Here is a 14,769-nt window from a genome sequence, read left to right on the forward strand (position 1 = left end):
CTAGCAGACTCCCCTTGTCTCAGAACACTGTGGATGCCATTTTTTTTTTTAAATCTATGGAAACATCCCCTACTTGCTTTAAATTCTTCTGTTAGCTGTGAGCTACTTTCTTGAGTTTTTTTTTATAGGCCTTCAAAGATGAGCTTAGCTTTCTCGTTTGAGTTATTAGATCTCCCTTCATTTCATCTGCCTCTCCTGGATCCAAACAAGAAGCATCTTCTCATATCTTTGTGTACTGTTTTTGTTGCTCCTTTTGACACCTTAGCACCTATAATTCTGTCTCTATTTTTCCAAAATGTGAGCTGGTAGACCTAGGCATGCCATACTGTTCTGCTATTTGTCCTATTTTACCTCCTTTCTCAATTTTACCTACGGATTTCTTTCTTCTTTTCAATGCTCATACATTTTTCCTGTCAGTATCACTCTTCTTTGGCCCCACTTCTTCGCAACACTTAAAAGAAACACCTGCACTACATAAACAACACAACAGGAAATAATGAACAACTTTTCAGCCTCCTTTCCGGGTCGAATTGCAGGATGCCCGGGCCGAAAGTGCAGTTGAGTTGCAAAACGATCGAGCTGTGAGGTACCAACTTCATTACTCATATGTACTGCAGGAGTTGGCCTGGAGATTAGATAACTATGCACATGTAAATCCAGGCATGTGCCACCTGAGTTACTAAGCAGAAAAAACAATGCCACTCAAGCACCTCAGTGAACATAAGGAATATGTGAAAGCTAATTAGATATGTATACAGAAGAAAAGCCTAGAAAAACTCTGTACACAAATTATTTGTGCCAACAGGATACTAATACCTGTTCTTCTTGCATAAAATGCCTGTGCAATGAAACTTTGTTGTCTTCTGATTTTGCTAAACACTCATGCTTGGTGGTTTTCATCCTACATATGTAAATGAAAATGGACATCTGCCCTGAGTACAGCAGCTTACAGAGAAGACAAGCTTGTCAATGTCTGAAAAAATATATACTACAAATTATGCCTCAAAACAAGCAGTTACAACCACAAACCCTTTTTGTGCTGCTCAACATAATGAGAGGTGACATGAAAGGTAACTTTGCCCCTTATATTCATCTCATGAACATCCGCAGATAGTTAATGAGGTGTTACATTCCTGACTGCTAGCAGGCTAGACACCGATTGCTGGGAGCTCACAGTCAAAGAAAATCTAAATTTGGTAAAAATCTCCAACAGAATATACACAGCAGATCTTTGCCTTTCATGTTCAGATAAAGCAATTTTCTCATATTTAAACTGGTTAATGGAGGCACTGAACACTGCAAATTCAATACCACAATTAAGTTGCACTGTACAAAAGCACTGTGCGTGGTCTACCTTCCAAGTGTTAAAGGCCTGAAAAAGAAGGATATGCACGCAAGTAGCACTGCAGGAATAAAGCAATATGCAATGAGATTAGTATGTAAATGTGAACAAGTTACAAGAGGTTTGATAAAATTGCTACTACTACTCACATAAAGTAAACTTACTTAAAAACTAGTATGGAGCCTCATCTAGCCATTAACATGACTTCAAACTTACTTCTATTTATAGAGCAAACATATCTCAGTGCAGTTAGCAAATTTAGTCAGTACTGTTTTTGACTAGTGGAAAGATATATGCTTCCAGTCCCTTAAAATTTACCTTTTCTTGCAGCAGCCTTGATGAAGCCACATCTCGGTTCCCTTTACCTCCGGCAACACTAAAATGAGACCAAGGTAATACTGCATTGAATGTTAATGGGTCTTCCAAAGCAAAATCAGGTTTTGTAAAAATCTGTGAAGGAAAAAAAAAAAACAGTACAACTTAAGAACTTGCATACTTTGATTTACTCATGAACATAATGGGCACTTGTCTTGGTGATGTATTAGGATAATCAGTAGGTCAAAACTGTTAAACAAATGCAAACCACTTCCTCTTAAAACTCGCACTAAGCTAAAACTAGCTTATCTTGTGAAGTAAGAAAGTTATTGAACAACATGAAGTCACAATCTGCCAGTGCATTTTTAGTACCAGAAGTGTTTGCTCCATTTACTTAACCACAAGACAGCTGATATAACAATACATAATACTAATGTGCAGTGTTTTAGTACGCTATAAAAGTGAAATGCAATGTTTCAAGCTACGCAGTGGTGAAACTTAGCTAGGTCTATAAAACATTAATTCCCTGTTTGAGCAGGTCAGTGGTACTACTGATATCGGACTACTTAAATGCTTACATATAAGCTTATTTTGGCTATTTGGGACTCTCAATAAGACCGCATTACTCTCCAGTTAAACTAGAGTCATTTGCAGTCACCACCCTCTTGGTGAGTCCCAACAGTGTCACCAATTAGACCAGAACTTGTCTCATAACATACATAACCTCTTCTCTGGTTGGCTTGTAATGATGGCTAACCCCAACACCTCAGAATGTAGACTGATAAAGCAACTGTCATTAAAGAAGAAGAAGCTCTGTACCTATCCTAATCAAACAAGCATGCAATAACACTTGATTAGTGGGATGTCTGACCACATAGCAATGCATATTCTTTTTCCTTTGCTATTTCACACTTTACTGTTCCTCGAAAATGCTTACTTAATGCAGCTGTTGCTCCATATCACCTTTCAGCCTCACAAATTACCTAAGCAAATAATTAATAAAAAAGAATGTTCACAAAAACACTGCTTTCCAGTTGCCCTCACATTTTGTCGTCAGTCCTTTTCTTTATGGCAGCTGCAGACCAAAAATGTGGGCTTGCTGTCCCTGATCAGTCTAAGTGCTTTGAAATTACACTTAAACTGCATGCAGTCTCCACTAATGCATTACTGATGTTTAGATTGTTGTTGTGTCTTTCGGCTTTTCCCAGTTAGGGGTCGCTACAGCGGAACTCCGGTCTGCTAATGACTGGCAGTTGATTTTTATGTGCTGAGTTGCCGGCCCTAACGCACAACATTCAACGAAGGTACGCCCATTCACGCATGTCTCCACAGAAGACGCTCTAGCGGAGAATCGAACGGGACAACGTCTTGCTGTGAGGCGACAACGCTACTGCAGCACCACCACCACGGCTATTACTGCTGTTTAGATTATGGTACTGAAATTCCCTAATGAATGCCTACTCCTTAAAATTACTCAAAGACTTTTACTATACAACATGTTACTTCTTGTTTTACCGATATACCCTGTTGCCAAAATGGGCTGAATTGGCTTAGTTCTCTCCACCTACCTAAAGGCACTTTTTCCAATGTTTTTTCTTGTGAAGCACAGCCTCCATCCTGCCCACTGACATTAATATAATTTCTATTTACTATTTTTCAATAACTCTCAACCTCCCAGTTTTCAAAATCATAGTGGGGGATCAAAAATCGTATATTCATACATGCTATAACAGAAAAGTCTTGGCAGAAGGTCCAAAATCACAGCACTGAAAACCCGTTTAGCTTGAACCCCTGAGGAGAATCCAAACTTGCCCAGTCTTAGAACACACACAAAGCTTTGGAGCTAAAACAGTAAATAGATATTTTGTACAGAAACTGGTATAACAAGTATCATTATTAGAGAGAGTTTTCATGCTGATGTGTAAAGTTGGAAGTAATTGGGTATACATCACCTGGTAGTCACATTTCACACATTCCACTTTAACTGCTTTCACAAAATAGACTGATAGCAGCACATACACTGCTGAAACTACATAACATCCTGAAAAATAGTCTCAGATGTTAAAAAAATAGAATGTTTCAAACAAATAAACAGATGAGGAGTAAGCAAAAAACTGATGTACGCTGAATTTCACGTAAGTGGGAAGGGGAATGATCTCTGCTAATGCTATATATCATGCTACTTACACATTTGTGTTTTTTATTTTTTGTGGGTAATACAAACTGACATGAAAACAATGAACTACTAGAACCCTCATCAAATCTGTGAGTACACTAACCCAATTTGCAGCCAGGAACAAATACTGACACAAAAGGGTTAAAGGAACCAATACCAGCCAATGTTATACTATTTACAGATACAGAAAACCACAAAACAAGATCCCTTTCTTGCATCCACCCAGCATGGAGTTGAGAAATGGTAAACCAACGTAATGCAGGTAGCAGCAGCAAACAGAATGCCACCAATCCCTTCTCATTCTAGCTTGCAACAGCATTCACCATCCAAAAAAAAAAAAAAAAAAAAAAAAAAAGAAAACTGTCCAGAACAGATGCAAATCTTTCAACAAGTAACAGAAAGGATATCAACTGCCAGCAATTCCTCCTTATCCTGACTCAATATTTTCCACACAAAAACCACACACATACCGAAATCACTCAAACAATGACTGTTTAGCTCCAACTGGGTACCATCTCTCAGTCTTCTCCCATTCTATGCCTAAATCAATCCAAAACATTGGAAACATCTCACAACTAGACCAAGCACCTTGCAGTACTAGAGTACCCTTTTTAAATATACTGTAGTGCTACAACTCCACTTCTCCCTTTGGCCATGAAGAGCTCCTGGAAGTCAGTCTCCGATTGGTTCTACAACTGAACCAACGAAAAAGTGAAAATCTAAGCCATCCACAGTCAAAGAGGAAAAGCAGAGCAGATGTCTTTTAAGTGGCAGATATCAAAGTACTCCATCAATTATGGATTGGGTGAGAGTATGCCTTCTTGATATCAGTTTCTGCACAAGATTTTTTTCCATCCCCCATTCAGATTTTCCTTCCGAATTCTACCAAAAACCCAGCTGTTATTTTCCTGAAGACACACTGTTACGGCAGCGCAGTACAACACAGAATAGCACGTCTGCCTCACAAGAAGTACTTTGGTTAAATTCTAAATTGGGGTAACTTGTGTGTGGAGTTTGCATGTCTTCTCTGCGGCCTCCTGTTTTATTCTCGATTCTCCAGTACCCCTACACACACACATCCCAAGGACATGTACAGCAGCTAGAACGGTAACTCTAAATTGTCCCTAAGCATGTGTGTGATGTGTCTGCTATGGAAAAAAGGCCTGGAAATCTATTTTGATAAACTTACTAAGCTGGGCATAAATCCCTACGTCACTCGATGGATTGCCAACTGGCTTACTGACAGAACCCACACTGTAAAAGTAGCCAACTCCAAATCCAGCACCAGACAGGTGACAAGTGGAGTACCTCAGGGTTCAGTCCGGGGACTGCTATTGTTTAGCATCTACTTCTCTGAAGTACAAGCCAACACTAAGGGACTCTGGCTAACAAAGTTCGCAGATGACTACAAACTGGGAGCCATTATTGAATCCCCAAATGATGTGGATATTCTACAAAAGGGCCTTACAGAAACAGATGCTTGGTGCCAGAGCCATGGGCTCAAGCTTAATGCCAAGAAATGCATAGTTATCCCCTTTGGGAAAAAACATGTACCCATGAATTACCATATAGGTGGCAGTACACTAAACACCGAAAGTGTGATGAGAGACTTAGGGACACAGGTGTACAGTGGTCTCACCTTCGATAACCACATCACCACAACAGTCAGGAAATCCTATGTGGCACACCTCATCACCAAGGGCTTTTCATCCAGAAAAAAAAGGAGGTTATTGTCCCAGTGTATTCATCCCTCATTAGACCCATTATAGAGTAGAACTCCCCGTTTGGTATGTACCTCACAAGACATCTGCAACAGCTGGAAAGGCCACAGAAATACCTCACTAAAAGAATCACAGGCCTAAAGCAGATGCCCTATGCTGACAGTCTAAAAAAACTCCAGCTATACTCTGTGGGATATCATCTAGTTAGAGGTGATCTCTGCTTAACATACAAGCCCATGTCAAACCCTGAGCTGTTGGACATGCTCCACTTAAAGAAATCCCAATCACTCAGAGCCACAGGCTCCAGGGATCTAAACCTTGTCATCACAATGAACAAAACATGCTCGAGGGATAGGTTCCTGACCCAGAGACTCCCCATACTCTGGTATAGAATGCCCATACATGTCAAGCACAGTGCCTCCTTGGCCCTCTTCAAAAGGAACCTTGACAATTGGATGGGAGTAGGAAATTCACCTTGGGGATCACGGCAGTCGCCCTGCTAGACAGGGGTCCAGGGAAGTAAATATTGTGGGAAGAAATATCCAGGGAATTGTTATGGCTAGGCTTGTATAGGCCCTAGGGCCAATAGCCTAGTACCAACCTATGAACCTATAAACAACAAACTCCATCATTCTTGGGGACTTAATTTCCAGATGGCATAGTAATACCAGTATAATAAATATCTCTCTTCTTTCTACATCCTTCAGTGAATGCTATTCACTCTTACAAAAGAAAGGCCTAAGAGTCCTGCTACATTATATAGCATCTGTGCTTTTACTCCAGACTACTACTCACTCTTCCATACTCTGTTACTGAAAGATATTACGTTTTACAAAAATTTGACAGCAATATAGGCCTCCCTTAAAATATCTGTGTATATATATTTTCCCCTTCAATCTCTGTCTGTATTAAAAAAAATACACAAGAAACCATGCATTACCAAAGATTAAATATAACCCCTCTAAATATCACAATCCAGAAACCCTTCCTGACTCCCTGAGTAACCACTCACCCATAAATGTGCTAAGGTATACAAATCATCTCTCTAAATCTCACAGATACATCAACAGACAATCTCTAACTTCAACCCAGAAACATTTAACACCCTCATCTTAAGAGTATGCTAGAACTTTCTCACTCAGCTCCTCTTAGATGAAGCCGTCATAGCCTTCAACTCTACTTTTCTTGATATCTTAAACTCATTAGCCCCAATCTGTAAAATTAGGGCAAAAGCGACAATATCTCCTTGGCTAACAAAATCCACACAAACTCTCATGAGGTTTAGAGATAGGTCCACGAAAAAATGGCTACAAAACAAAAGACCTAGCTGACCTACAAAGATATAAAGAACACAGAAATCTGGTAAAAAAGCTTATTAATAAAGATAAAAGAGAATTCTACAACAACCCTCCAACACCACTAAAATCTGACCCCAAAACATTTTGGCATGCAATAAACCAAATACTTCATCCTGGTAATCCCACCTCACCCAACCCTTGTCCCGTCAAGTCACCAGTCGAGACTGCCAAAATCTTCAATACTTACTTCGTTGAATCTATATCCAAACTATTCAACCCCAACAGCTCCAATACAAGTACTCTCAAAGGGCCTGTTTCCTCTTCCACTACTACCTCTCGCAATACTTTCTCCCTCAAGCCTATGTCAAATACATATATCAGAACCCTGCTCTCCAAGCTGAAACCTTGCTCAGTATCTGCTGACAACATCCTGTCATACTTACTCCAGACAGCTGCACACTCACTTGCCTTGCCCATCTCTATAATTATAAATCACTCTATCTCTGAATCAAAAGTACCATCTGGAAACAGTTCTATGCCCTACTTATCCATAAAGGTGGTAACTCTTCTGAAATCTCTAACTTCAGACCCATTGCCATCCTCTCCCATCTGTCAAAAGTATTAGAAAAAAGCATACTTACTCAAGTCATGCAACATCTCTCTCAGGAAAACCTACTTACTCCTAAACAACATGTTTTTCGGCCAAAACATAGCACCTACACTGCTCTCCTGTCTTTTCTCAATACAATTTCCCTGGCTAGAGATGACAATAAACTTATCTCCCGTTTCTTTCTGGATCCCTCAAAGGCCTTTGATACTGTTTCTCACTCTCTCCTACTAAACAAACTGTCTAACCTCAATTTCTCCCTAGATACAGTAGCATGGTTCGTAAGCTATCTTACTGACAGATGTCAGTCAGTGAGATGGGACACTGTTCTAACTACTCCCCTTCCTATAAAAATGGGGGTCCCCTCAAGGACCTATTTTAGGACCGGTACTTTTCAACATTTTCACCAACTTGCACTATACCTCCTGTCCACAATCCTCTATTATCCAATACGCTGATGACTCCACAGTCATGACAGTTAACTCTCTCTCTCTCTCTCTGAACTCTTATCCACTACCCAGTCTTCCTTTAATTCATTGGAAAGATGGCTCTCCAACAATCAACTCATCCTCAACCAAAAAAACAAAAAAAAAAAAAAACAAAACTACTACTCTTACTCCCAAAAACAGTAACTCACATTTAATTCTTCCCTTTTCTATCCTATCCCTTAACAATACCCCCACAGTAGTAGAATCTAGCGCAAAACTCCTCGGCGTTGCAATTGATGATCAATTAAAATTTGATCTTCTCATAAATAATTGTATTAAGAAAACTCACCTCAAATTAGGTCTATTATATAGAAATAAAACATTTCTCATCCAGCAAGAATTGTTCACTCATGCTTACCTTCTCCCCTCCTTAACTTACTGCTCACAAATCCATCACTAACCTTAACTCTTCTCTCCTTGCTAGACTAGAGCCTACATACCACAAAATAGCTAGATTTGCAACTCAACAATCCTATAAATCCCACCACTGTCTCTCTCTAAAATATTTGAACTGGCTTGAACTGCCTCACCTCCTCCTCTCTGTTTCAAGGCATACATTATTCTTTACCAGCCATCATACTGTCCGGCCTTACCACTCTCAACTCCCACTATGCTCCTACAAGAAACCTCCGCAGCTCTTCCCAAGACCTATTAAATATCTATAACCCCAAGCCTAAAGCAGGGTGCAGCCTATATAGCTACCATCCCTCCACTGCATGGAACAGAATCCCCCTAGAAATTCGAACACTCGCACATCCCAAACAATTTAAACTAACCTTAAACAAATATTTTAAAGGGCAATGGATCTGCCACTGCTGTAACCCTCCGTGAAACCACACATCTTAACAACTTCTCCTCTTTTTCTTATGCCTCGCTATTTTCCTGTTCTATTGACTGGGGGGAAAAAAAATATATATATACACATATATAGATATATATATATATATATATATATATATATATATATATATATATATACATATATATATATATATATATATATATATATATATACACACTGTAGTGTCTTTCGGCTTTTCCCGGTTAGGGGTCGCCACAGCGGAACTCCAGTCCGCTGATTGGCAGTTGATTTTTACGTGCAGAGTTACCAGCCCCGACAGCACAACCTTCAATGAAGGCACGCCCATTCACGCATGTCTCCACGCAGAAAACGCTCTAGCTGAGAATCGAACCGGACAGCGTCTTACTGTGAGGCGACAACGCTACCACAGCACCACCACCGCGGACATATATATGAGGGTTTGCCCAAGTAGCAGCTGCACAAATTGAGTCTATGGACAATTTAAACTGAAAGGCTACAGAAGTGGCTAATGCTCTAGTAGAATGACCTTTTGGTTTTGCTGGTAGATCTTTATTTCTTAAATGATAAATAAAGGCAATGGTGTCAGATAACCATTTGGATAAGGTCACCTTAAAAACTGGAAGGCCTTGCTTATTGTGAGCATACGAGAGAAATAACTGGTCTGACTTTCTTAGCTCTTTAGTCCTATGGAGGCAAAAATGTAATAGTCTATGCACATCCAGTTGGTGAAGACTTATTCTGCCTTGTTGCTATGACTGGGAAAGAAGACTGGGAGATCAATGGATTGATTTAAATTGTTTTCTGAACAGACTTTTGGTTTAAAGGATGGACTGGTTCTCAGAGAAACTATCTTTGTGAAACACCATATATGGAGGACGAACACAGAGTGCTTGGAGTTATGAAATACGTATAGCTGAGATAATAGCAACTAGAAAAAGTGTTTTCCAAGAAAGACATTTTAAGGGACATGAAGATGCAGGTTCAAAGGGAGGCAGAATTAAAGAAGTTAAAACTAAATTGAGATTCCCAAGGTGGATCCCTCACTGGGGGTCTAAGAAGAGATGTTCCTCTCATGAAGGCCTTGCAGAGCTTATGAGACATTATGCTAGAATTAAGAATTCCAATATGAAAATTAGATATAGCAGCCAGTTGAACCCTGATGGTAGCAGCAGCCGCTCTGCTAGAAATTCTAGAATTTCATGGACTGGGGCTGAAAAGGGGTCCAAGTTTCTAAATTCTGCCCAGTAAGAAAATCTTTTCCATTTGCTAGCATAAGTCTTTCTCGTGGTTGACTTATGGGAAGAAACAATAACATCACGGACTGCTGGGGAGATACTGGGGAGCCTGGCTAAGGTAGGAAGTGGAGTAACCAAGCTGTGAGCTTGAGTCTCTGAAGGGATTGGTGTAACCTGCCTGATTGATGAATCAAAAGATCTGGCACCGGGTCCATAATCCAAGGCTGGTCTAGAAGGTGGAGGTGCAGGAACGGAAACCATATCTGTCAAGGCCAATGGGGGGCAATGAGGATCATTTTGCAACCCAACGATTTTGATTCTGTACGAGTCTTGGAATAAGGGGAAATGCATAAGGGAGTCCCTGAGGCCAATCGTGGACTAGAACGTCTCTGGGTGTTTGACCTGGAGGAGGAAGCAGGGAGAAGTAGCTGCTGCATTTGCTGTTGAGGGGAGTGGCAAATAGATCGCAGCAAGGCTGGCCCCATTTGCGGAAGATAAGATAAGCAACTTCCTGATTCAGAGACCACTCATGAGGCATGAGGATAGCCCTGCTGAGCCTGTCCGCTATAACATTGGATTTCCCAGGCATGTGCGTTGCTGTCAGAAAACGTTGGGAGGCAATCACCTATTGCCATAGTCTGAGGGCATCTCGACACAAGGGGTAGGACCTGGTCCGACCTTGCTTTTTGATGTACCATACAACTGACATGTTGTCTGTTTGGATTGCAATAGTCCCGGCAGGGAGAGAGTCTTGAAGAGCTGGCAACGGTAGGAGCACCGCTCTCATCTCCAGGACTTTGATGTGCAAGTGGTACTCGTGAGGTTGCCACGTGCCTTGGACTGTCCTGCCTAGATAATGCCCCCCCCACCCTATCAGGGAGGTGTCCGTGGTCACTGTGGCAACCGGAGGGGGTTGTATGAAAGGTCTGCCCTGAGTCAGCAGTGGGGAGACCATCCACCAAGAGAGGTGTCTTTTGCATGTTTCTATAATCAGGATCATGTGAGACATGGGTAATTCCTGGAAAGACCAATGCGTGAAAAGAAGCCACTGAAGGATTCTCATGTGGTAACATGCTAATGGAACAAGTAGAATGGCAGCTGCCATGGAGCCTAGAACTTGCAGGACATACTGACTTGAATCTTTCTGCTCTGCATTAAAAGTGACACTTGTTGGCGAATAGTGAAAACTCTTTCCTGAGGCAACCTTGCAAACATCTGCTTTGTGTTTAATTCTGCTCCTATATATGTAACAGATTGACAGGGCAACAAGGCAGATTTTTCGAAATTTATTGTGATGCCTAGTTGGGTGCAGGTTGAGATTGTATAATCCGGTGCCTCTAAGAGTTGATGCCTGGTGGTAGCAGTCAGGAGCCAGTCGTCTAGATACGGAAACACCTGGAATCCTTGACATCTCAGGTGAGCCGTAACTACTGCCATACATTTGGTGAACACCCTGGGGGCTGTGGTGAGACCAAAGGGCAGAGCTCTGAACTGGTAATGACTGGTCCCTACCTGGAAGCGAAGAAATCTCCTGGAGCGTCTGTCCATTTTGATATGGTAGTACGCATCCTGAAGATCTATTGAGCACATCCAATTGTCCTGACCCAGAAAAGGGAGAACGGACTGCAGTGTTACCATCTTTTTGTACAGATTTGTTCAATCTGCTGAGATCCAGTATTGGTCTCCAGTCCCGTCCTTTTTGGTACTAAAAAGAATCTTGAGTAAGTTCCAGATCCTAGTTGGTCTGTGGGGACTTCCTGAATGGCTCTTTTTTCTAGCAGTTTTGAGAATTGTATGACTGCTTGATCCCTTAGATTGGGTGGGACATCTGGGATGGACTTTTTTGACTCTAGAGGGGGTTGATGGAAGGGAATTTTGTAACCTCTGGATACAATAGAAAGTACCCATCTGTCTCTTGTTATATTTTGCCAGGCTTCTGGGTACAGCAAAAGTCTTCCCCAGACTGCCTCCAGAGGTGAGCAGTCGGGGAACCCATCAGGGATGCTGGAAAAGTTTGGCAGAGAAAGTTTTTCTGTCACCCTGATTTTGCGGTCCCCCTCTGCCATGAGGGCGGCGTATGCCATTGTTGTTGTTTCCCTCTCTGCCCCCGGGGGAAAAATCATCACATGTGTCAGGCAAGGGTCCCTGGAATTTTCAAAACCATATCTTTCCACTCTTCTAACCCTCGGGATAAGGTCTGTCAGGAGTGGAAAAAAATGGGCTCCCACGGCAGCGAGAGTCTTGCCTTCCTGCTCACACCTGGTAAGCGTGTCTTTCACCTGAGACCCAAATAGCGAAGAGCCATCAAAGGGAGTATTAATGAAGGATGCTCTAAAGGGTTCCACAAATTGACACAGCCGCAGCCAAGCATGTCTCCTGAGAGCCACTCCTGTACCTGCGGCTCTGCTCGCTCCATCGGCTGCATAGGAAATAAGCCTCATGGAGGAGTAGACTATTGAATTAAGAGTCGCAAGCTGTGAAGCTATTTTAGCTAATGCTCCCTCAGCTGTAGGATCTTGTAGGGTATCTCTGAGCTCTTTTAGGAGATCCCTTTGAAGTAGTGTAAAATGAGAGAGAGAATTCAGGGACCTCATGGTGAAGGTTGCGGAGGAAAACATTTGCTTCCCATATCTGTCCATCGTCCTAGACTCTGTTTGGTAGATGGACAGACGAAGAAGTTTCTGCTCTTTCTTGGTGGCTGCTGCTACCACCATGGCATCAACTGGCACACCTTTAGTGAGAAATGGTTTGCCCTGGGGAGCTGTTATGAATTTATTTGGTCTCCTCGGAGTAAGTTCCACAGAATCCGGAGCTGAACAAGCCTTTCAAGTCACTACAGACATGAATGGATCGAAAGGTGGAGACACCCAGGAGGTGGAGGGTCGGGAACTGAATGCCTCCAGGTATAAAGACTCGTCCTTGGTAGGGGGCTAGGGAAGTCCAGCCACCCCACTGCCTAAGCATTTCAAGGATGTCTGAAAAGGAAACATCTTCTGAGGGGGACCTCGGGGACATTTACGATTCATCCAGGCCTGTATCTGAGGTAACAGACTCAGGGGGGTCTAGGTGCTTCCTCTTGCACTTCTTCCGGGCAGACTCCTCTGAGTGATCAGGGGAGGCCTCGGAAGAAGAGGGATCACCCAATGGGGTGTCCTGGGGCATATGTTCCCTATGCTTCTGGGCTGGAGGAGGAGCAGAGGTTGGCACAGGCACCACGAGGGATGGAGCCGATGGGGCTGACAGTAGGGCTGTTTCAGGGGACAGCACACTCTGCATGACCTTGAAGGCGTCCCGACCCTGAGGCAAAGAAAGCTCCGGCTCCGAAGAGACGGGAGTCCTTCTCTGCGTCAAGGATGATGGCTCTGAGGCCAATGTGGGAGCCAAGTTCACCTGTGCCGAAGCTCCGAGAAAGAGAGTGGGGTTGATCAAGGGTTCGATGCCACTTCCCTCCTCGGAGCCAATGAGAGAGTTTCAACGCTCAGATCCCTCGATGGACGGAATAATCGAGGTGATCGGAGCAGACGTTGGAACTGAAGAGGAGGTGATTGGTGTGGTTGGTTATACTATCAGCACGTCCATGGTCTCTGGCTCTGAACTAAGTGTAGTCAGAGGAGGAACGGAGATAGAGGCGGATGGAGCCTCAACCTGCTGAGGCGGGCTGGAAAGTAATTTTGCAAGGGCCTGTGACTTAAGCAACCTGCTGGACTACTCTCTCCACGTCCTGATCTGATAACCTAGAGGATCGAGAGGAGTGGGATGAAGAACGATGACCGCTTTCGCTTCCTAGTAAGGGTGACTGTGGCACCGAGTGGATCGGCTCCAATGAAGGAGACCTTGCTCGCTTGTGGCTCCGAGACAACTCTGAGATGGCGGTTGGAGCTGAGGGAGGAGTTGTCTTATCGATGCTAGTTGGCATCGACAAACTTGGTTGTTCAAGCACAAAAGCTGGTTCCGAAGATGGAGCAGACGGTTTGACAGACTCAGAGGATTTCACTGGCTGAGGACCTTTAGCTGGAGAATCCTGTGGTTTCAATAATCCTCAAAGGATTAATTTGTTTTTGCACTCCTACAGGACCCTTGGACTAAATGCATGACAGATAGAGCAAGAGTCCTGCAGGTGCACAGCCCCTAAACAATAAACACAGCTAGTCTGGCCATCTGTCAGAGACATTTTCTGACCGCATGAGTCACACTTTTTAAAGCCAGAGACTTCCGCCTCTTTAGACAACTAAACTAAAGAAGCAAAACAGTTTTTTTTTTTTTTACAAAGAAAAAGGAGAGCCTCTAACTTAAACGGCTGTCCTAAGGGGGGGGACTCTCTAATTTAAACGAGTTTAGGGGAAACAAAAAAAAAAAGGCTTGCATGTATGGAGTGACGGCCAACAAAGCACAACACACAAGAAAAGGCGATAAGGGGATACAAAGTACTATACTGACAAAAGTTTGAAGAATAAACAACATAATAAAACTATACTAAGCCTGAGCCAGTAACGAAGCAACCTTGCAGCTGAAGCGGCAAACGAGATCTGGGTAGCTGACGCTGGGCATTCCGGGATAAGGGTTAGCCTTGAGCCAGTAAACAGCTCTCAAGCTATAGAAGAAGGCTGAGTCGGAGTTGAGGATTGGCTCCGAACCCAAACAGCAAGAATGAAGGCGAGATGGGACAATTTAACATCAAAAAGAGTCTCTAATTCGCTAACTGGCAGATTAGAACGTAGAGTTAAGTAAGAACTTACTACAGTAAAGTCAGTTAACTGGCATCCA

The 14,769-nt window shown here is 42.7% G+C and overlaps 1 protein-coding gene across 1 annotated transcript in view; it reads right to left on the reverse strand.

The window, feature by feature from the left end:
* The window catches only part of VPS54 (VPS54 subunit of GARP complex), a 1,876,392-nt gene that overhangs the window by 1,079,363 nt on the left and 782,260 nt on the right, over positions 1-14,769 (reverse strand). The window contains exon 8 of the mRNA XM_044055553.1: positions 1,661-1,792. Within this exon, the coding sequence (XP_043911488.1) occupies positions 1,661-1,792 (132 nt within the window). The remainder of the gene's footprint in view (positions 1-1,660; positions 1,793-14,769) is intronic.

This window comes from Protopterus annectens, chromosome 1.part2 (genome assembly GCF_019279795.1).
Source record: "Protopterus annectens isolate FY-2018-M chromosome 1.part2, PAN1.0, whole genome shotgun sequence".
Classification (NCBI taxonomy): Eukaryota; Metazoa; Chordata; order Ceratodontiformes; family Protopteridae; genus Protopterus; species Protopterus annectens.